At 42.2% G+C, this 24,310-nt stretch overlaps 1 protein-coding gene across 1 annotated transcript in view; it reads right to left on the reverse strand.

Moving 5' to 3' along the window:
* Positions 1-24,310, reverse strand: part of WDR19 (WD repeat domain 19) — a 3,663,919-nt gene that overhangs the window by 2,657,025 nt on the left and 982,584 nt on the right. The window contains exon 14 of the mRNA XM_044062937.1: positions 16,628-16,750. Coding sequence (XP_043918872.1) covers positions 16,628-16,750 — 123 coding nt within the window. The remainder of the gene's footprint in view (positions 1-16,627; positions 16,751-24,310) is intronic.

Raw genomic sequence — 24,310 nt, forward strand, 5'->3', positions numbered from 1 at the left:
TAGGTCAACCACATCAATGGTTAAAAAGTACACCTCACCTTCATAAGACTGCAGTGTCAAACCACGTAAAAAATCCCAAGAATCCTTCAACATATGCTCATACTGATCAGGGATGTGTTTAAGTGTATGATCCAAAAAAGATGCAATAGCATATGTCTTAGACCCCTTCCCTGACACAATTGGCCTATATGGAGGGTCAGTTGTACTTTTATGGATCTTTGGAATTCCAAAGAAAGTCGCTAGTCTTGGTTTCTTAATGGTCAACATAATACCAATCTTTTCATCCAGTCTACCCTTCCATGATGAATTCTTCTATGGCTAGATCTATTTTCCTGTAAGAGATGTTGATCTCATTCGTAGAAACTGGAATGTAGACATCAACGTCCTCCAGGATGTTCAAAATTTTACTAGATTAATCAAAAGTGTTGACCAAGACTATACCGCCCCCCTTATCGGGTTTCATAATTCGAATCCCCTGTCGTTGAGTAAGTCCTCCAAGATGTGTTTTTCCCTTGTGGTCAAATTAGCCTTAAACAAAAACTTTTTCTTAATTTTTTTATCTAAACTCAGTTCGTATAACTCTGATGCACATGTCTCTTCAAACACCTGTAAAGCCGTGTGGAGAGGAGGGTTGAATGTACTAGCCTTTCGAAAGCTAGTTGTATCATAGCCATTGGTCTGCTCAAACATTAATGCAAAATTTAATTTTCTAGTGTACAGTTTTAACTCTATGAGAGTATAACAAACATCAAATCTAACTGTTGGAACAAATTTAAAACCTTTTTCAAAAAGGTGAAAGTGTTCTTCATTAATCTCAATCCCACTTAGGTTAAACATTTTAAAACCATTGTAGGAATAAGTCACTTTGTCAGAATCAATAACTATTTCCCTATTTACTTTATTGCCCAAGTTAATCATTACACTTTTCCTTTCTTTTTTGTTTTCACTTGGTTCCTTCCCCTTCCCTTTCCCCCAGAAAAATCCTGTTCATTCAACTCTCTTTCTTCCCCTCCCTCAGCCATGTCAGTAGTAACTATCACATCTTTGTCGGCATCCACAGTAGTGGGGTTAGGTGTGGAAATATTAATCACTGGGCTGGTTGGACTGTGGTGCAAAACATGAATGTGGTTTTAAAATTTTAAAGCTGATGGTAAAATTTGCTAAAATGAAGGTGGATATGACATTAAAGGAAGCAGAGAAATTGGATGAAGCCATCAGAAAGGATTTGTTATTTGAATTTAATAAAGAAAGTTATGATAACAGTTTTTACAGGATTGAAAGAAAATGTGAAGAAATATATGAGAGAGAAAAAAGAAAATTAGAAAGGGATTTGAAACAAATACAGTGAAAATAGGGCTTATGTGTTCAAGGGGAGAATTTATAGGAACAGTTCATACAATCTGATCTTACAGTTGTAAGGGACTTGACCAAATCTAAAACAGTTGAACAATGCAAAATAGGTGAAAAATTTGTCAATAATAGACAAATTACTGTGGATGTTTTGCACCACAATCCAACCACCCCAGTGATTAATATTTCCACACCTAACCCCACCACTGTGGATGCTGACAAAGATGTGGTAGTCACTACTGACATGGCTGAGTGAGGGGAAGAAAGAGAGTTGAATGAACAGGATTTTTCTGGGGGAAAGGGGAAAGGGAAAAGGAAGGAACCAAGTGAAAACAAAAAAAAAAAAGGAAAAGTGTAATGATTAACTTGGGCAATAAAGTAAATAGGGAAATAGTTATTGATTCTGACAAAGTGACTTATTCCTACAATGGTTTTAAAATTTTTAACCTAAGTGGGATTGAGATTAATGAAGAACACTTTCACCTTTTTGAAAAAGGTTTTAAATTTGTTCCAACGGTTAGATTTGATGTTTGTGATACTCTGATAGAGTTAAAACTGTAAACTAGAAAACTAAATTTTGCATTAATGTTTGAGCAGACCAATGGCTATGATACAACTAACTTTAGAAAGGCTAGTACATTCAACCTTCCTCTCCACCTGGCTTTACAGGTGTTTGAAGAGACATGTGCATCAGAGTTATACGAACTGAGTGTAGATAAAAAATTAAGAAAAAGTTTTTGTTTAAGGCTAATTTGACCACAAGGGAAAAACGCATCTTGGATGACTTACTCAATGACAGGGGGATTCGAATTATGAAACCTGATAAGGGAGGGGGGTGGTATGGTCTTGGTCAACTCTTTTGATTACTCTAGTAAAATTTTGAACATCCTGGGGGATGTTGATGTCTACATTCCAGTTTCTACGAATGAGATCAACATCTCTTACAGGAAAATAGATCTAGCCATAGAAGATTCATCATGGAAGGTAGACTGGATGAAAAGATTGGTATTATGTTGACCATTAAGAAACCAAGACTAGCGACTTTCTTTGGAATTCCAAAGATCCATAAAAGTACAACTGACCCTCCATATAGGCCAATTGTGTCAGGGAAGGGGTCTAAGACATATGCTATTGCATCTTTTTTGGACCATACACTTAAACACATCCCTGATTAGTATGAGCATAAGTTGAAGGATTCTTGGGATTTTTTTACGTGGTTTGACACTGCAGTCTTATGAAGGTGAGGTGTACTTTTTAACCATTGATGTGGTTGACCTATTCACCTGTATTCCAACTGATGAGGGTTTAGATTACTTTTGGCTACTTTTGGAGGACAGTAAGTCTACCTTGAGCTTTGATATTGACCTGTTGATAGAACTAATGAGAATTGTGTTGGAAAACAATTTTGTGTATTTTGAGGGGGAAACTTTTAAGCAGGTTAGAGGCGTAGCTATGGGGGCAGCTTGTGCCCCATCTACGCTAACCTTGTCCTTTTACAATGGGAGTTGCAGCATTTGTTTCCTTCTGATTTTTACAACAATAACATCAAATTATACAGACGCTTCTTGGACAATTTGTTTATTATTTGGGAAGGACCAGCATTCACTATTGTGGAGTTTGTTGAGTTTTTAAATTCCACCACTGGATTCTTAAAATTTACATTTAATTTTGACCAGGGTGGAATTGATTATTTAGATGTGAGGTTAGATAAAACTAATGGGGGCCTGAAATCAAGAATTTATAGGAAAAATACTTTCAGTAATTCCTACCTCCCCTTCAGCAGTGACCACCCCTGCAAACAAAAAAGGAGTATAGTCAAGGGCCAAATGGTCAGAGCGGCCAGGATGACATCAGAGTGGGATGATTTTATAGTGGAAATTGATTTTATTTCTGATTTGTTTAGTTCAAGGGGTTACCCTGATAGGTTAATAAAGGAAGTGTGGGAAGAAATTATAAATGGTCGTGCAACTAGATATTCTCCTATTTTGGGGAAACCATTGGAAACTGTAAAAGGTCATGAAGTGGATAGTGAACAAGCTTTTAAAAGAGCTATGGTCCTTCAACACAGTACCATTACAAGGGAAGTTAATAAGAAGTTATGTACCTACCATAACGTTCCATGTTAGTTGTCTTCTCTCGCCTTCTTTCTTGCTTGATGGGTTCGGAGCCGATCCTCGGCTCCGACTCGGCACTTGCTTTAGCTCGAGAACTCCTTTTACCAGCTCGAGGCAGCCCCATATCCCATGATGCAAGGCAGTAAGTACCCAGATCTCGTTTGTTGACAAAGGGCAATAACACCAAGCATAAAATACTTCCCAAAGGAAGAAGAAACTTACAGATGGAAAAAGGACCAGGTTTGAATGGTCTTTAGCATAATAGTTTCTTATACAAGGTCTGTCCAGGCCAGGGGGAAGGAGGGAGGGTCGCAAGAAAGAAGGCGAGACAAGACAACTAACATGGAACGCGTTATGGTAGGTACATAACTTCTTAATGTTAAGTTGTCAATCTCGCCTTCATTCTTGCTTGATGGGACCGCGTCGCTAGCACCTCTATCCTGGGTGGCTCAATGGAACAAACTCTTGAGGACTGTAGAGCCAAAACTGGCTCTGTCCCTGGAGGCCAAGTCCAATTTGTAATGGGAAACAAAAGTGTGAGGAGTGGCCCAAGTGGCCGCTGCACAAATAGTGTCCAAAGGCAGTCTAGCTTGAAAAGCTGTAGAAGTAGCTAAACTCCTAGTTGAATGTGCTTTAGGTTTTGAGCACAGCTGTTTTCCCCTGATCGTATAAATTTCAGTGATGACCGAAGAAAGCCATCTGGACAAAGTCACTTTAGAAACAGGAAGGCCTTTTTATTATCCGCATAGGAAACAAAAGTTGATCAGATTTCCTAAATTTTTTGTTCTGTCCAAATAATATCTAAGCTGACGGTGGACGTCAAGATAATGTAGCTTTTGTTCAGCTCTATCTGAATAGTTAGGAAAAATACAGGGAGATCAATGGATTGATTCAGATTGTTTTTGAAGCGACCTTAGGTAAAATGATGGATTAGTTCTCAAAGATACTCTGTCTTTGTGAAAAATCAAATAGGGGGTCGAACCGAAGAGCATGAAGTTCAGACACCCTCCTGGCAGATGTAATAGCCACTAGGAATAAAGTTTTCCAAGAAAGATATTTCAGGGAACAAGAAACAGCTGGATCGAAGGATGGGAGAATCAAGGATGTCAGCACTAAATTTAGATCCCACTGAGGAGGATGATTCCTGATTGGAGGCTTTAGTAGGAAAATTCCTTTCAAGAAGGCCCTGCAGAGCCTATGGGACATAATATTATGATCTGCTATCCCAACATGAAAATTAGAAATAGCAGCCAACTGAACTCTGACTGTGGAAGAAGAGGAGCCTGCATGAAAAATCTCTGCTAAGAAGTCCAGAACTGCCTGAACAGGGGCAGTAAAAGGATCAATATTTTGGGCCTTAGCCCAATAAGAGAAACGTTCCATTTGCTTGTGTAAATCCTCCTGGTAGAGGATTTTAGTGAAGCTACTATGATATCTCTAACTGGGTTAGAGATCAAAGGAAGCCTGGCTAGGGAAGGAAGTGGAGCAACCATGCTGTGAGGTTGAGAGAAGGGACTGACCGGTGCAGCTGACCGGATTGGTGAATCAGTAGATCTGGCACTGGGTCCAGATGCCACGGCTGCACCAAAAGGTGATGATGGAGGAACGGGAACCAAACTTGTCGAGGCCAGTAAGGGGCAATGAGAATCAATTTGGCTCTCAAAACGGTAGCTTTCTGGATCACCTGAGGGATCAGAGGAAATGGGGAAGGCATAAAGAAGTCCCTGGGGCCAATCCTGGGTCAGAGCGTCTCTGGGGGATGGCCTGATAGAGGGAAGAGGCTGAAGAAGTCTGGACATTTGCTGTTTTGGGGAGTAGCAAAAGATCGCAACATGGGCGACCCCATTCCAGAAAAATCTCTTCCGCTATGGATTGCTTGAGAGACCACTCGTGAGGCATGAGAATAGCTCTGCTCAATCTGTCCGCTATAATGTTGGTTTTCCCAGGGATATGCGTTGCTACCAGAAACCGATGAGAGGAGATCGCCCATTGCCATAGTCTGAGCGCTTCTCGACACAAGGGGTAGGACTTGGTTCCGCCCTGTTTGTTGATATACCAAACTACAGACATGTTGTCTGTGTGGACTGCAATTGTCCCTACGGGAAGAAAGTCGTTGAGGGCTTGCAACGTTAAAAGCACTGCTCTCATCTCCAGGACATTTATGTGCAGATGGTACTCGAACGGTTGCCACGTCCCATGAACCATCCTGCCCTGATAATGACCCCCCCACCCGATCAGGGAGGCATCCGTGGTGACAGTGGCTATCGCGGACGGAGGTACAAAGCATCTGCCTTGGTGAACCTGAGACGATGTGATCCACCAAGCAAGATGTTCTTTGCATGTTTGTGTCACCAGAATCTGGTGACGCATTGGGAGTTGCTGGTATGACCACTGTGTGAACAGCATCCACTGAAGGAGGCGCATGTAGAATCGAGCCAGGGGAAGAAGAGTAATGGCCGCAGCCATGAGACCTAATACTTTTAGAACCATTCTGGCCTGTACTTTCTTGCTGGCCAGAATGATCCTGACATGAGTCTGAATGTCTGAAACTCTTTGTTCTGTAAGGGTAGCTGACATCCGAACAGTGTTTAAGTTTGCGCCTATGAAGGTAATAGACTGGCAGGGCGATAAGGATGACTTTTCGAAGTTGACTGAGATGCCCAAATGAGAACAAAGGTCTATTGTGTAATCCCTGGCTTGTATAAGCTGATGCCTGGTGGTGGCTGATAGGAGCCAGTCGTCGAGATACGGAAACACTTGGAATCCTTGACGTCTCAGGTGAGCCGTGACCACTGCCATGCATTTGGTGAACACTCTGGGGGCTGTAGTGAGACCAAAGGGCAGAGCTCTGAACTGGAAATGACTGGACCCCAGCCGAAAGCGGAGAAATCTCCTGGAGCGTCTGTGAATTTTGATGTGATAGTACGCATCCTGAAGATCTATTGAGCACATCCAGTTGTCCTTCTGTAAGAAGGGCAGAATTGACTGAAGAGTGACCATTCGAATCTTGTCTTCCTGACAGACTTGTTGAGTCTGCTGAGATCCAATATTGGTCTCCAGTCTCCCTTCTTTTGGGGACCAAAAAGAACCTTGAGTAGATTCCGGGCTCTGAATGGTCTATTGTAACTGGCTGAATGGCTCTTTTTTGCAGTAGTTTTGCGATTTCTAACTCTGCAATGTCCCTTAGACCAGGTGGTACGTCTGGAAGGGAACTTGAGGGGAAGGGACTTTCCTCGAAAGGAATAATGTAACCCTTGGATATGATCGACTGTACCCATCTGTCTTGAGTGAGGGAACGCCAGGCTTCTGGGTACAGTGATAATCTTCCCCCGACTGCCTCCAAGGAGGGACAGCCGGGCAACACCTCAGGGATGCTGAAAGGGCTTATCAGAGAGAGGCTCCCTGTTTCCCTGGTTTTTCGGACCCCCTCTGCCTCTAGAGCGGCGTCTGTTGTTGTTACCCCCTCTGCCTCTAGGGGTAAACTGACCATGTGAATCCGGCGTGACTCCTTGGGATTTACGGAACCACATCTTACCACCCTTCTGTCCTTTGGGATAAGGCCTAGAAGGGGTGGAAAACGGACTCCAACAGCAGAAAGAGTCTTGCCGTCCTGCTCACACCTGGTCAAGGTCTCCTTCACCTGAGGGCCAAACAAAGCTGACCCATCAAAGGGAGAATTTGTGAAGGACGCCTTAAAGGGATCCATAAAATCACATAGCCGCATCCAGGCTTGGCGTCTAAGAGCCACACCTGTGCCTGCGGCTCTACTACTCCATCCGCAGCATAAGATATTAGCCGCATGGAGGAGTTAGCAATGGAATTGAGGGTTCCTAGCTGCGAAGCAATCTTTTCTTGAGCCCCTGCAGCTGTAGGATCCTGAACTACTTCTCCCAGCTCCTTCAGGATATCTCTCTGGAGTCTGGTGAAGTGACAAAGATAATTCAGCGAGCATAGCAAAGGTCACTGAGGAAAACATCTGCTTGCCGTACCTATCCATGGTCCTAGAGTCCTTATTAGGAGGATGGGCCAGTGCGGAAGGATCTGCAAGTTCCTTTTGGTGGCCGCAGCCACCACCATGGCATCAGCGGGACACCCTTGGTAAGGAATTGTTTGTCACTAGGGGCAGTGATAAATTTAGAAGGCCTCCTAGGGACTGGCTCTACAGAGTCAGGAGCTGTCCACGCCTTCGTGCAATCACCTGCATAAGGGGTCGAAGGCGGAGACACCCAGGAGGTGGAGGGCCGAGATCTAAACGCCTCTAGGTATACTGACTCATCCTCAGAGGGATTGTTGGTGGGCCAGTTTCCCTCTGTTTCAGAAGTTCTAGGATGTCTGAAAGGAGACATCCTCAGAGGGGATCTAGGGATCCCTCTGACTCATCAAAGTCAGTATCCGGCGTGACAGACTCGGGAGTCTACATGCTTCCTCTTACAAGTCCTCTTCCTAGGAGGATCTCCCGAAACATCAGGAGAATCCTCGGAAGAGGGGAAATTCCCAATGGGGAAACCTGAGGCGGAGGATCTCTGGGTCCTGTAGCAAGAGAAGTGGCAGAGATGTCAACAGGTACAATAGAGGGAGGAGCTACGGGAAGAGACTGCTGACTGATACCAGTGGCCAGTACACTCTTCATCACCTCGAATGCTCCCCTCCCAGGCAGGTCCGAGAGAACCCGCTCCGAAGAGCTAGGAACTCCAGGGACCACCGAAGGGAAGCATCCGAGGCAGATGTCGGAGCCGAGCTCACCAAGGCCGAGGCTCCAAGGGGAAGAGCGGGTTCGACAAGGGTCCGATGCCACTCACCCCTCGGAGGAGACCATGGAAGCCCGACCACGAATCCCTCTAAGGAAGAGGAGATAAGAGTAGAGGCTGAAGGAACAGAAGGGGTATCCGTCCTCCAGCCGTAGCAGTAACTATGCCGAAGACTCCAACTCCAAGCTCTGGGGTAGAGTTGAAGGAGGAACTGTAACGGTGTGGACCAACAGTCGTCTGCTGAGACGGACTGTGAAGCATTTGGGCCAGTACCTGTGACTTGAGCAATCTGCTGACCACTCTCTCTAGGTCATGGTCAGACAACCTGGATGACCTTGAAGATCGGCTCCGATGGCTCCCTTCCGACAGAAGGGGTGAAGCCGGGCGAAAGTATCGGCTACAAGGAAGGAGACCCCGACCTCTTCTTGGAATGAGTCATGGGAGCCGACACTACGGATCCTGTCGGAGCCGATTTCGGAGCCGACAGAACGCCGATGTATCGGCTCCAGCCGGAGCCGATACAGCCACCAAGTAACGGTGTCGGAGCCGATCGGGCCGACACCGATGCCTGTGCCACATGGGTGTCGGAGCCGATCGGGCCGACATCGAAGTGAACAATACAGTTTCGGCACCGATGGCCATCGGTGCCGGCTAGTCAAGCCAGAATCGGCTCCAGCGGGCCGATCTCGACTCTGCAGTCGGGCGAGGCCGCAGGCTTAGAAACAGAAGCCTGGGCCTTGGAAACTCTTGCTGGTTTCGGTGGAGCCGACTTAGCGGAGAGCCCTCCGGCTTAAGAAGGCCCCTAAGAACCAGTTTGTTATGTCTCTCCTGCAGGACTCTCTGGCTGAAGGAGTGACAAATAGCACAGGAGTCCTGCAGGTGAAGAGGGCCCAGACAATACAGGCAAGAAGTGTGACCGTCTGTCAGAGACATTTTCTGACAGCACGAGTCACACTTCTTAAAACCTGAAACCCTCTCCTTTGACATGGTGCCGACACAAAACACACACACACCAGTCAAAATAAAATTAAATTACACAAAATACCAAAAGGTATTCTATAAAAACACCAACACACACACCCTAACAGGGGATGGGATAGGGATAACTAAGAACAAATTCAAAAAGACAGGGAATTTCTGTCAGGAAGGGATAGAAATTAAATTTAAACTATATAAAAATTAGTTTTTGACTAAAAAGGGGCTTGAAAATCACAAAGTGAAACAACTTACCAGGAGCTGGTAAAAAGAAGACCTCCCAAGCGAAGCGGCAAACGAGATCAGGGTACTTACTGCCTTGCATCATGGGATATGGGGCTGCCTCGAGCTGGTAAAAGGAGTTCTCGAGCTAAAGCAAGTGCCGAGTCGGAGCCGAGGATCGGCTCCGAACCCATCAAGCAAGAATGAAGGCGAGATTGACAACTTAACATTGACCTCATTCAGAGAAATTGGAAGATGTTAAAGCACAATAAGGGCTTAGTACACAAAGTAGGTGATCATCCTAACTTTGTTTATAAAACAGGAACAAATCTGAAAAGGGTGTTCGAAAGTAACAATTATAGATGTACAACTACTTTGGATAAGGGAACTAGTAGGTGTGGGTATTGTAGATACATTTTGGATGAAGTACCCATCACCTTAAAAAATTATGGCAACAGTAGGATTTACTTAAAGAAGGCTAACTGCCATACTAAGGGTATTGTGTACTTAGCCCTGTATAGAGACTGTCCTAGTTTCTACATAGGGAAGTCAGAGAGCGTTGAACAAACGAATTTATGAACATTTATATAACATAAAAAAGGGAATATTAATAATGCATTAAGTAAACATTTACAAATGGAGCCTAAACACACTGGCTTTCATTTTGGGATTCTTGAACAAGTACCTATTGACCCTAAAGGGGGAGATTGGAAGAATTGGCTATGCTGCAGGGAGACCTATTGGCAAATCAGATTGAATGCCACCCACCTCCGGGACTAAATGAGCATATTTCTATTAAGCCTTATTTGATTAAAAAAGCAGAAGATTTATCAAACTAATTACTTAAAACAACCACTGAAACAATTATTAAAGTAACATTTTGATTGTATTGTTTAACATAATTTTAAAGTATTTTAAATTTTTGACATCCTTTTCTTCTTCTTCTTTAGATAGAACTGTTATTTTGTGTTATTTTATACTACTTTGATTCAAAGTTTTATCAAGTTTATTAATGTTTGGTAAACAAAGTGAATTTATTTGTGTTTTTAAACTTGACAGTTGTAAAAATGTGTGTGGTTATTTTAAATTTAGGTCAGACTTATTTTGGCGCCTCTTTTTAAAATGAAGTTATTTAAAGATGGCTGATTGAACAGTTACACTGTTTTTACACTTGAAAAAGCCCTACAATTGAGTTAGGGTGAAAGCGCTTGTGGAATTTATACAATAAATGTTTTATGGACTTGCAACCTGTGTGCTGACACAATTGTTTTATTGGATTAGTGGTTTTGTTTCTACAATCTTTTTCCACTTGTTTTTTTATTTTTGTTTTCATTTATATAAATGTATGACTGCCTATGTCATAAGTGATAATTTAATAAAGATGTTTTTGACAGACAGTGAAGTCTGAAGTTTTAATTGATATGTTCATGGAAAGATTCTATCCTTCAGAAATGTTAAATGAGATAAGAGATGAAATTATCTGGGGGTGTGGCACAAAATTTAAGCCATATTCCTATAGTACAGGATTTGATTCCCTCAACCCTCATTTGCCTACTATGTGACCTTGAGCAGGTCACTTAACCAGACAGTGCTTGGATGCAAATGGACATTCAGGCTAGGCTGATCAATGGTCTCAAAGGACTGCAAGCATAATAATTACTTACAAACCTATTATTTGGACAGAACAAAAATTAATGAAAATTGTAACAGTCTGGGATCTTTTGCTGACAAGAACTTTGAAAAAGCTGTAATCCCAAATTACAACCAAGACTCCTAGATTAACAAGAATACTTTAAACACCTGTTTGAAGATTTTTGTTCTCACTTTCCTGAGGTAAGAGCTAGACTAGGTGAGAAATCTGCTTTTGTACACAGAACAGGAAGTAGAATGAAAGAGAAACTGAAAAAAAAGTAAGGAAGCATTATTGGGAAAAAGGCAGGAACCTATAAATGTGGTTACTGCCATCATCATAAATTTTGTAGATCAAACCACTGATATGCAGGCGAGGGGGCGAAAAATAAGATAAACTAAATTTTATAATTTGGCAGTTAAGCAGTGATCTACCTGGCTAAATGCAGAACCAACATTTATTATGGTAGGTAAACTGAAAGAAGCTTTAAAAAAGAATATACAAACATTTACATGTCTAGCTGTCTAGCTCTTAAGGAACTTAACTGGCTAGAGTTTCCAAATTACCTAGATTCCACCCAACTAACTCTAGCTCATAAACTAATTGACTCTCCAGATAGTTGCCCTACCCTTCTAAAGATCCTACAACCCTACTCTCCACTCCGAAACCTATGGTCTACATATAAACAACTGGTAACAGTTGGAAAACCTAATAAAATAGTCGGACTCAGTCTCTAATTCTATGCCATAGCTAGGATTTGGAATGCCCTTTCCCCAGAAATCACCCTCCTAGACTCACTAAACACATTCAAAATATCTCTAAAGAAATACTTTCTCAACAATCACATCTGTCCCTGTATCCCAAACTATATGCCTCCATAAACAAAACTATAGTTCTTCTTTCCTCTTCTTATCCTTTTCTTATCTTTATCTTATCCATTAATCCTCCATCATCTCCTGTCTTATCACACACAGCAACCTACCAACTTCTTCCACTCACATCATTCTTCCCTTTACATTATCTCTCTCTCTACCTTCAGCAAACATCACATCTTTACTTACCACACTTCCACCCATATCCTCACCACTACGAATATACCATATATTTTGTCTGTACCTTCTGTATTATCATGTTTTTATCAATCAACTATATGCTGTACAAATTAACTAATTTATGTTGTTTTTGTTGTAATTTTTTGCTCTGTATATTCATTTGTTTTTGTCATATTTCTGCAGCTTTTTAAATTTTGTTGTAATTTCTTTTTCTCTGTATATTCATTTGTTTGTCATATTTGTGGAGCTTTTCTCCCTGGGTCTCCACTGAAAATGGGCTACTGAGCCAGTGGACTTTCCCAGTCAACAAATGTCAATAAATAAATAATACATAAATAAATAAATTATATAATTTAACTAAGAAGAAGGATATTAATGTTCTTTATAGACATCAGTATGGAGAATATTGGTATCTGTGCAGAGACAGAGACCTGGTTCAAGGCCCCACAGAGCACCCCAGCACTACCAGGTTATACCTCATACCATGCTTTTCGGCCCCAAAACTCGGACCAAACCAGAAAAGGAGGGGGAGTATTCATATTCATCAAAGATACCCATACCTCCAGGTTAGTGGCACTACACGAAGCATCGGAGACCATCCATGTACAGTTAACAGTGGGCAAAACTACCTTTCAGTTTGTAGCCTGCTACAGACCACCCTCCCAAACTCAGGAACCCCACTCGGCCTTCCTGAGAACACTGGAGAATATGAAGGTCTCTCCAAACACAATAATATTGGCTGACTTCAACTATCCAAACATCGACTGGGAAAACTACTCAAGCCCCAACACCCTTGCCCAACTGTTCCTAGAATTTATAAACTCAAATGCTATGGAACAACTGGTCACCACTCCCACAACAGGGGATAACATATTGGACCTGGTCATCACCAACATGGGGACTCTATGTTCCACACCAGAGGTATGTCCCTCATTGGTAAGATCAGACCATAAATTAATCTCACTGGACATCCATATCCCATCCCCACCCCCAGCCAAGGAAATAATGGTGAAAAATTTCTCAAAAGCAAATTTCACACTTCTCAAAACCGAGGTGGAATCCTTCAAAGCCACCGGGCCAGTGGAAAATACTGCCCAAACAGCAGAATCCTTTACAAATGCATTCTATGGACACCTACAGGGATGCATGGATCGTGCTATCCCAAATAAAACCAAGACTCACTCCTCCAAAGGCAGGAGACCAGTCTGGTGGACCCCGGCCATAAATAAGCTATACAACAGAAGGAGGAAGCTACTACATGATAGAGCAAAATCCCAAAAAGGGAAGGCATCTCTGATCAGTACTAGCAAGAAACTACGATCCCTCATAAAATCATCTAAGGCCAGCTTCGAAAGAAAAATTGCACAAAAGACACTAAAGATAATCACAAGGTCTTCTTTAGTTATGTCAGGAATCTGGGGGGCAACTCCCAGATATGCTCTGAGTTAGTACAAAATGACAAAAAATACACTGATCCCACAGACATTGCCAACATCCTGGCAGACAGGTTCAGTGCAAACCCCTCCCCCTCCCTCCCCAAAAGACCAAATGTCTATCCCAACAGAATGTAGCCTCCCTGACATCACAGATGCACAGGTGAGAGATGCCCTCTCCAAAGCAAAAAACACAGCATCAATGGGACCAGACGGTGTCCCGGGCTGCGTCTTACACGAGCTCCAAAAAGAACTAAACCCTCACATAAAGTCACTGTTCAATCTCAGCCTTGCTACAGGATATGTTCCCAAGGAATGGCGTACAGCAACAGTGTCCCGCTCCACAAAGGTGGTGCCACAATGGACCCAGGAAACTATCGCCCTATAAGCCTGACTAGTCTGGTCTGCAAAGCTATGGAGCGTATCATCATGGAACTCATAAACAAGGACATTGGTAACCTCCAGACACTGGATCCCACCCAATTCAGCTTTGTTAAGGGCAGATCTTGCCTCTTGAACCTGGTCGACTTCTTTGAAACAGTCACCAAGGCCATAGATGAAGGGAAGGTAGACCACACGGCCTACCTGGACCTCGCAAAAGCCTCTGACACAATACCCCACTCGGGCATCATAAATAAGCTCACCAGCTTAAATATCAACCCCTATGTCACAAGATGGGTTGCAAACTGGCTCAGGAATAGAACCCACATGGTCAGTATTGCAGGTGCCATGTCAGACTCCAAACCGGTTACAAGTGGCGTCCCACAAGGCTCAGTCCTGGGACCTCTCTCATTTGGTATACACTTCTCTGAGGTACAGGCTAATACGGGAGGACTATGGCTGACCAAGTTCGCAGATGACTGCAAGCTGGGTGCCATAAATCGACTCTCCGGCTGACACAAGCATCCTCCAAAAGTCTCTCACAGAGACGGATAACTGGTGCCAGAACCATGGCCTTAAGCTAAATGCCAAAAAGTGCATAGTCATCCCCTTCGGGAAAAACAAAGTGCCCACAAATTACCACATAGGTGGTAATCCATTAAGTACGGAAGGAGTAATTAGGGATTTGGGGACCCAAGTAGATAGAAACCTCTCTTTTGACAATTATGTTGCCAGACTGGTTAGAAAGACCTTCTATATAGCCCACCTTATCACGAAAGGGTTCACATCTAGAACAAGAGAGGTCATTGTGCCCCTCATCACTCATCAGACCCATAATTGAATACAATGCCTCATTTGGGATGTACCTTACCCAACACCTGCAGCAACTGGAGAGGCCCCAAAAGTACCTCACCAAGAGGATCAAGGGACTCAAACAGATGCCCTATGCAGTTCGGCTAAAGAAACTCCAGCTCTACTTAGTTGCGTACCGCCTACTCAGAGGTGATCTGTGCCTGACGTACAACGCCATGTCCAACCCATAATTAATGGACATGCTCCACCTCAGGAAATCCAAGTCCCTTAGAGCTACATGCTCCAGGGACTTAAACCTCAGCACAGAAATAAATAGGACATGCTGGAGGGACAGATTCATACCCCAGAGGCTGCCCTCACTCTGGAACAGAATCCCAGTCCATGTTAGGCAGAGCCCCTCAATGACCCTCTTCAAGAGAAATCTTGACAAGTGGATGGGAGATCGTAGGTTTACCCGTGGAATCTCTTCTGTGTCCCTACTAGACAGAGGCACAGTAAACTAACCTTAAAATGGCTATCTTCTGTGACCTACTATACAGAGGCACAGTCAACTAATCTAAAAGGGTGGCAAAAGCCAAACACACTCTGGCTAGGCTTATAAATGCCCTAGGGCAGATAGCCTAGTATCAACCTATGAACCTATGTTAGACTAAAGCACAAAAGGATATTGTTTTACATCTTAGAAGATATACCAGTTGACCCTACGGTGGTCTCACAGCATTAAGAATTGAGGTCAGAGAACTTGCTTAGCAGCTAGATTTGGATGCAGGAATTTCCTCACAGCTAAACTACTGTATTTCTTATAGCAGTGTCTTAAAAATGAGAGTGGCATAACTATATTTTAGTAATGGATTGATATTTTTAACCACAACTTTATGCCATAGAGATATTTCTAAAAAGTGTTGTTGTTGGTATTATTATTATTGATAGTCTATTTACTTTGTTTACATTCAACATTTTTTTCACTTCTTATATATGTATTTTAATAATTTTTCTGGTGCAGTTAAATTTCAGTTACCACAAATATCACATGACTATTAAACAATATAAATGTGACCGTCTTTGCAAGTTGTACTCAGTTCTGAAGAAGTCCTTTATCTGGATCAAAGCACTAAACTGATGAATAAAACTAAAATGCTTTTCTTTTGCTTGTGGTCTCAGCATAACTTTATCTCCTTTACTCTTGATTTTTACAGTTACGTTTTCTGTTAATGCTTTGTGATTCACCTTATTCAGCACACGTAATCGCAAACAGAATACATTACAAACAATAAAACAGAGTTCTAAGTATAAAAAAATATAACTCACTATAAGCTGTTTTTAAAGGGGATAAGCACGCTTACATCCCCATCTGCTCCTTGCTTATATAACAACTCTGAGATTGTATAAAAACTGAGAAACAAGAAGATATTTATACTAATCCCTGTTCTCTGATGTCAAATACTGGAGTACATCCATACACAGGCACAAAATCACCATTTTTATTACTCAAAAGAGTACTCTGTAATTAAACAAGTTTGATAAATTGGGACACAATATGATGGGATTTGGTCTAATCAAGTATAACTACTATTGCCTGGGTGTAAGTTGTAATCGACTCTAAGGGCATGGTCTTGCTAATGGCTAAGAAATGGATGTTTTAACAATACGTAGAGCACAGTAGAGGCCTGCTACCTCAATGCCAGTTAAGAAATTCAGTACTACATGTGGAGAGGAATATGGGGTACAGTCATTACTGCCTGATATATGGTGAGGTTTGCTCTACCTGTTTGTAAAGGATATGCTGGCATGTAGTGACTGAGCTGGTCAACTTTTCTGGTGTAAGAAATAGCGGCAGGGATGGAACCACAGTCAACACAGCCAAGACTCACAGACAATTAAAAGTATGAAAAAAGAACAATAAACTTACATTTGTACCATAAATCAGGAAATCTGCTGTTAGTGCATGGCACAAAATTTTGCACTTGTCATCTCTTGATGGAAAAAGTCGAGTTTCCCGTTCCTCCTGAGCTTCAAGGGACTCACTTTCAATCTACAAAACAGAAAACATTACAGATTAAACTAATATGAACATATGGAATGAATTTTGAATGCAAGCACTCAGGTCACTCCACAACAAGTACAAATATGACCCTGTCATTGTCCATGTTGGTGTGAATGACCTGAGATGTACCTCCCTGGACTACATGAAAAGAGACATGGAGGAGCTCTCCGATCTTGTAGCCCAGGCAGGTATGACCCTAGCCCTCAGTAGCATCCTGCCATCACCCAGAATGATACCACAGTACAAGGACAAAATTATTGACTTCAGCAATTGGCTAAGCTTCTGGCCCATCTCTATACCGGAAGAACGCAAAGTTTCTGTAATCATGGCTGCACAGGTAAAAACCACACTCTCCAAAGCCAAGAACACAGCATCCATGGGACCTGACAATATTCCAGGCTGCGTTCTACACAAACTACAGAATGAACTGGCACCCCACCTAAGTACCATGTTCAATCATAGCCTCACCTCAGGCTTTGTGCCCACTGAATGGCGCACTGTGACAGTTATCCCACTCCACAAAGGGGGAGCCGCAATGGACCCTGGGAGCTACCACCCCATTAGCCTGATGAGCCTGGTCTGCAAGGCCATGGAACTTATCATCATGGAACTCATAAACAAAGACATTGGTAATCTTCAAACTTTGGACCCCAACCAGTTCAGGTTTGTAAAAGGCAGATCATGTCTCCTAAGCCTGACAGACTTCTTTGAAGCATTCACCAAAGCCATAGATGAGGGTAAGGTGGTTCACACAGCCTATCTAGATCTCTCCAAGGCTTTTGATAACATCCCCCACTCTGGAATTATAGATGAACTCACTAAACTAGGTCTAAATCCCCATGTCACAAGAAGGGTTGCCAACTGGCTCATGGACAGAACCCACACTGTGAAAGTAGCAGACTCCAAATCTGACTTAAGACCAGTGACAAGTGGACTTCCACACGGTTCAGTCCTGGGTCCTCTCCTGTTTGGTATCTACTTCTCTGAAGTACAGACTAACACAGAAGGTCTTTGGCTAACGAAGATTGCAGATGACTGCAAACTGGGAGCCATAATCAAAGCTCCTAACGATGTGGGCATCCTACAAAAGGGCCTCACTGAGACAGATGCCTGGTGTCAAAGCCATGGCCTGAAGCTCAATGCCAAACAGTGCACTGTCATCCCCTTTGGTAAAAACTCTGTACCCATGAACTACCACATAGGCGGTAGTCTACTTAACACCGAAAGTGTGATAAGAGACCTTGGGACACAGGTGGACAGTAGTCTCTCCTTTGATAATCGCCACAATGGTCAGGAAATCCTTCTACATGGCACACCTCTTCACAAAAGGTTTCTCATCCAGAAAAAAGAGGTCATTGTTCCCCTCTACTTATCACTCATTAGACCCATTATAGAGTACGGCGCCCCTTTTGGTATGTACCTCACAAGACATCTGCAACAACTGGAGAAGTCACAGAAATACCTCACAAAGAGGATTACTGGCCTCAAACAGATACCCTACGCAGACAGTCTCAAAAAACTCTAGCTTTACTCTGTCGCATATCGCCTACTCAGAGGCAATCTCTGTCTAACATACAAAACTATGTCAAACCCAGAGCTGCTGGACATGCTCCACTTAAAGAAATCTCAATCTCTCCGAACTACATGCTGCAGGGACCTAAACCTTGTCACTGCAATAAACAGAACATGCTGGAGGGATAGATTCCTGTCCCAGAGACATCCCAGACCCTGGAACAGACTACCTATCTATGTCAAACAGAGCTCCTCATTAGCATTCTTCAAGAAAAATCTTGATGATTGGATGGGAAATAATTAATTCACCCAGGGGATCACTTCTGTGGCTCTGCTCGACAGGGGCACAGGAAAATAATTTTCTTGGGTGGCGAAACCCAGGGTACCTTTTTGGCTAGGCTTACATAGGCCCTAGGGCCAATAGCCTAGTACCTACCTATGAACCTATGAAACTACATGGTAGTACAATAAAGACTACTTACAGTCAACAATAATAAAGGAGAACTTATTTTTTTGTTTTCTTACATTACCAAAACACAAAAATCAAATTACAGTTTACAAACACAAGAACTTATTGCTATATAATATTTATATGCATGTGTGTATATCTATGTCTATCTATACATAACTATAGTAAACATTGGGGATCACTGTGTATTCAGAAGCCAGTGTAGTATGCATATATCTGTGGTTTGTGGGCAGTTGGTTGACTGACCTACTACATCTCCATCTGTCTGAGACAGTCTGGTGCCACCAGGGAAGATCAAAGTCTCAGGGATATGGAAAGGTTGCCAGGGTGGAGAAGGAGGGTGGTGTATAATAATGTTGACTGAAACGACTGTCCTACATATTTTGGGGGCTTTTCCTTTCCTTTTAGAAACTCCTTTCCACTGTTTTTTTTTTTTTTTGAAACTCTAATTTCTGGTTCCTTACTGCTTAAATTATTTATTGTAAAAGGGAGCTGAGGAGGATGGAAAACTATTGTTTGTCTGTTAAATGAGGATTACAAAACAGAATCACTCCTTGAATCAATTTTCCCCTTTCATCACACTTCTTAAGCACCTCAGCTACAGAACGGCCAAACAGTCTTTCTTCCTCTAATGGTGAATTTAAAAATCTCAGATATAACATCCTGAGGAAGATTATGGGAGTGGAACTAATCCAATCTTCTCCAAATTGATTTAGATGCAGCAGCACTAGAAGTCAGCATCATAAGTATACCATAAAGCATGCTTAAACACCTGAAACACAGCTGTCACAGAAGCATTTAATGAATTCTTTACATCAGAAGAAGTAAGGTTAGTCAGTAACTTCTGTGTATTCTCAAAAAACACAGGCAAAAACGTTTACATATGTATTTGTAGGGTCAAATTCTCGAAAGTTAAAGTACTAGAGGAATTTCATCCTTTGCATTTTCATCTTTGTCAGAAAGAACAGGGTTAGTTGCAGAAATCTGTTTAGCAGCAGCAGATTTTGAAAGAGAAATGACTGCTAGATCTGCTTTAAGATTGGAAAATGGATACTTGTGTGTTTGAGGGATCTTGTACAACCTGTCAGACCTCTTAAGAACAAAAAGATGACAGTGAAGAAGATTTGATGCAATATGAAAAACATTAACGAAAGCATGCTACACAGGAGAAGGGGTAAGTGCAGCTTTAAACATATGTATCTGTAATGAATCATAATACATGTTCTGTGCCATAGGAATTTCATTCCAGTCCCACTGAAACATCTTATTCATATCAGATAAAAATGTCTGATAAAAAAACTTCTTCAACTGGGAAATCTGGAGCCATACTGTCTTCAGAATCAGAATGTTCAGACTGAGAAGAAACTCATAAGATGCACCCCTCCCCTAGTACTGACTGCTATACTGACTGAAAATTCCTATCATGGGAACCTCTGAATGAATAGCTCCTTTTGGAGGCAAAAAAGTTCTGAAGTACTTTGGTGCTCCAACTGCCTTTTATAGGGAGCTCCTCAAGTGCTCCTGGTAATTGCAGCACATATTAGATGTCCAAAGCTTTGGAATACTGGCTAGTGCAAGGGGTAATACCTAGATACCTTAGGCTACTTTACAGTGATCAATTTATGAACATCTATTATGAACTCACCTATAGAGCTTACAGAAGTGCAGTACTGTCATAGAACTATCCCGCATTAAATTGTTAACCACTATAGCTCAAATATGTGCTCCATGAAACCAGCTGTCTTTGTTCACCTGCTAAAAGTCAGTTCTGCAGGATCTAAGGTTAGAAATGCAGAATGTCCCGTAAATAGCATACAGACTGTCTTATTTTTATATTATAGTTACTGTATGTCATAGATACAGGCAAAAAATAAAACTAGTGAAAAACAGCAACCTCCACGCATGTACAGAGTAAAGATAAACCTTCAACCACTGTTCAGTGTGCAATATGTAGCCTCTGCACCTCAGAAGAATAATATGTAAGCTGACTACTTCTATTAGACTATAAACCATAATTACTGATGAAAACAGTAATTAAGCATAATTAATATTTGTGGTTATTTTATTAAGTTAGTAAGTCCTCAATAATGGTCAAAATACTGTAATCAATGTTAAATATTAATAAGTCACATGACACACAGTAATAGTAAAAACAATAGCTAAAAAGGAATATCTGCAACCCCCTCTCTAAACATGTTACCTCTTCATGTGTTAGAGAATGCAGTAACACAGTCAGCTGTACATCAGCAGCAAACTATATAGGCTCAAAGTTAAAAACTAGGGTAGCTGCCCCTACAGGACATTTTAAGACTGGCCAATTTCCCTTTTTGTGCTCAAATTAATCTATCCCATTTGGTTAGAAATTGGCCTCACCCATCCCATATTAAATGATTATATATTACCCTTTATGAGAATAACTGGGATCATACCACATATAATTTGAGGGGACACATACATGGGATAAGGCATTTAGGAGATGTTTCTGTCCATTAGTACTACAGGGAGACAGTCCTGGGGTAAATTTTCTATTTAAAATAAAATCACAGCAAGAGGTTCTCCCATTCGATTCTTGGCTGGAGTGCCTTCTGTGTGGAGTCTGCATGTCCTCCCCGTGGTCGAGTGGCCCCACGAAAGACATGCATGAATCGGCGTGCCTTCGTTGAAGGTTGGGTGCTGGGCTGGCAATTCGGCACCATAAAAATCGACTGCCAATCATTAGCGGACCGGAGTTCCGCTGTGGCGACCCCTAACTGGGCAAAGCCGAAAAGACAAACAATAACTGACACCACGAAGCTCGACTATAACAAACGACACTTTTATTAAACTTTGCTAGTAAGAAAACCTTTCACCGTTCAGGCTTCTTCAGGCAAACAAACCAAAGAACACCAAATAGACCAGTTAAGTAGTTAAAGTCACATGACAGAAAAAAATTGATCAACAAAGGAATTGAGAACAGTTAAAAATATACATCTTAAATTCATTTATGTGCAAATCATTGCTTATACAATATTAAAAGCTCAAATTATGTTTATTAGTGTTTATTTTAGTCTCCCTTGTAGTTGCTTTAGAGCTGGTTTTAAAGTAAAAACAGAAGTTATGTACTTACCATAACGTTCCATGTGAGTTGTTCATCTCACCTTCATTCTTTACTGATGGGTTCGGAGCCAATCCCTCGGCACTGAGTCAGCCAATTGTAAAGCTCGAAGTCTTCAAATAGCTCGAGGCCAAGTCCCTCTCCCATGATGCACCTAGAGTTACCTCAGATCTTGTTTGCTGCGTATACTACTACCATATGTCATTCTTTCACTCCCAAGAAAGGGTATAGAAGGATTGAGCAACCAGGATGGATCCAGCATCTCTGTCATCTAACAGGCCAGGAAGGGGTAGGAGGGAGGGGTGTAAGAATGAAGGCGAGATGAACAACACACATGGAACATTATGGTAAGTACATAACTTCTTTATGTGAAGTTGTTCTATCTCGCCGTTCATTCTTTACTGATGGGTAGCGTCCCAAGCACCATCAATCTCGGGTGGCTCACGGGAGTATATTTCTCAGGACCGTGGATACAAAGGAGGCCCTGTCCCTGGAGGCCTTGTCAACCTTGTAATGAGTGGTAAAGGTATGAGGTTTCGACCAAGTAGCCTTAATTTTATGCCTTAACGGCATGTTAGCAGTTGAATAAGCAAAGGTGATACAATCAGATAACCATTTAGAAAGAGTTGTTTTAGCCATGGGTCTACCCTTCCTGGAGTCTGAAAATGAAACAAAAATCTGGTCTGATTTCCTGAAATCTTTTGTCCTGTCCAAATAGAATTTTAGCTGTCTATGAACATCAAGTTTGTGCAGCATATACTTTAAACTGTTTGAATGGTTGGGGAAGAAGACCGGCAAATCAATAATTTGGTCGAGATTAGTTTCAGTGCAAACTTTGGGAAAGAAAAAAGGATTTGTTCTAAGTGAGACTGTTAGCATGGAATATCAAATAAGGAGGCTTGATGGATAAAGCCTGAAGCTCTGACACTCTGCGAGCAGAAGTAATAGCTACTAAAAAGATGGTTTTCCATGACAAAAATTTGAGGTCACATGAGGAAGCTGGTTCAAATGGCGGAAGAATTATGCGGGAAAGCATACAATTTAGATTCCATGGAGAATAGGGAGATTTCACAGGTGGTCTAATATGAAAGGTCCCCTTGAGAAAGGCTTTAGATAACTTGTGTGACATAATATTCAATCCTTCGAATCCAAGATGAAAATTAGAAATGGCAGCCAGTTGAACACGAATTGTTGCTGCTGCAGCTCCTTTGTTGAAAATCATAGTCAAGAACTCTAAAATGGAGGCCATGGGGACTTGGTAAGGATAAATATTGTTTTTAGAGGCCCATATAGAAACATGTTTTCCATTTGCTAAGATATAGCTTCCTCATAGAAGATTTATGAGAGGATAAGAGAATTTGCTTGGTCTCATTAGAAAGGTTATGGAACCTGGCTATGATGGGAATTGGATCAGCCAAGCTGTCAGCTTCAGGGACTGCAGAGAGGGATGGAGTTCCCCTAACGAGTGCGTCAGAAGGTCTGGAACTGGGTCCAGAATCCAAGGGTCCTCCAAAAGATGAAGTCGAAGGAAGGGGAACCAAATCTGACGAGGTCAATGAGGGGCTATTAGAATGATGGTCCTTCCCAGGGTTTTTGCTTTCTGTAAAACCTTGGATATCAACGGGATTGGTGGAAATGCATAGAGGAGACCCGGAGGCCAATCGTGTACGAGTGCTTCCCTTGGGGCTACTCCCAGAGGGGGAATCAGGGTAAAGTAGCTTCTGCATTTTGTGTTCATGTCACTGGCAAAAAGGTTGCAGCATGGCTGGCCCCACCTGCGGAATATCCTGTCCGCTATTTCTTTCTTGAGGGACCACTCATGGGGCAACAAAATTGCTCTGCTCAGCTTGTCTGCTATCACTTTGGATTTCTCCGGCATGTGCGTTGCCAACAGAAAGCACTGGGTGGAAATAGCCCACCGCCATACTCTGATAGCCTCGCGATAAAGGGGGTAAGACCTGGTTCCTCTTGTTTGTTCAAATACCAGATTACTGACATGTTGTCTGTCTGAATCACAATTGTACCCAAAGGAATAAAGTCCTTAAAGTACTGTAACGTCAAAAGTACCACTCTCATCTCTAGGACACTGATATGCAGATGTGTCTCTTGATCGGTCCATGTGCCTTGGGCTATCTTTCCCTGAAAATGCCACCCCACCCTATCAGGGAATCGTCTGTGCTCATTGTGGCTGCTGGAGGGGGTAGCACAAATGGGCGTCCTGTCATGGATCACAGCTGCCAAATCTAATACTTTTTAATCAACTTATAGTAGCCCATAAGATCCTGTATTTACCTCAAAATACACCCATACTTACATCCCTAGTCATCCCCTATAACAATCTCAACACCTTACGCTAATCTAATAAACTACTTGTACAAATATCAAAATCCAACAACTCAGCTGGTGACACCTTGTTCTCCAGTATAGTAGGTAAAGCCTGGAACATCCTCCCAAGCCAGCTAACCTCAATATC

Source organism: Protopterus annectens, chromosome 2.part1 (genome assembly GCF_019279795.1).
Source record: "Protopterus annectens isolate FY-2018-M chromosome 2.part1, PAN1.0, whole genome shotgun sequence".
Lineage (NCBI taxonomy): Eukaryota > Metazoa > Chordata > Ceratodontiformes > Protopteridae > Protopterus > Protopterus annectens.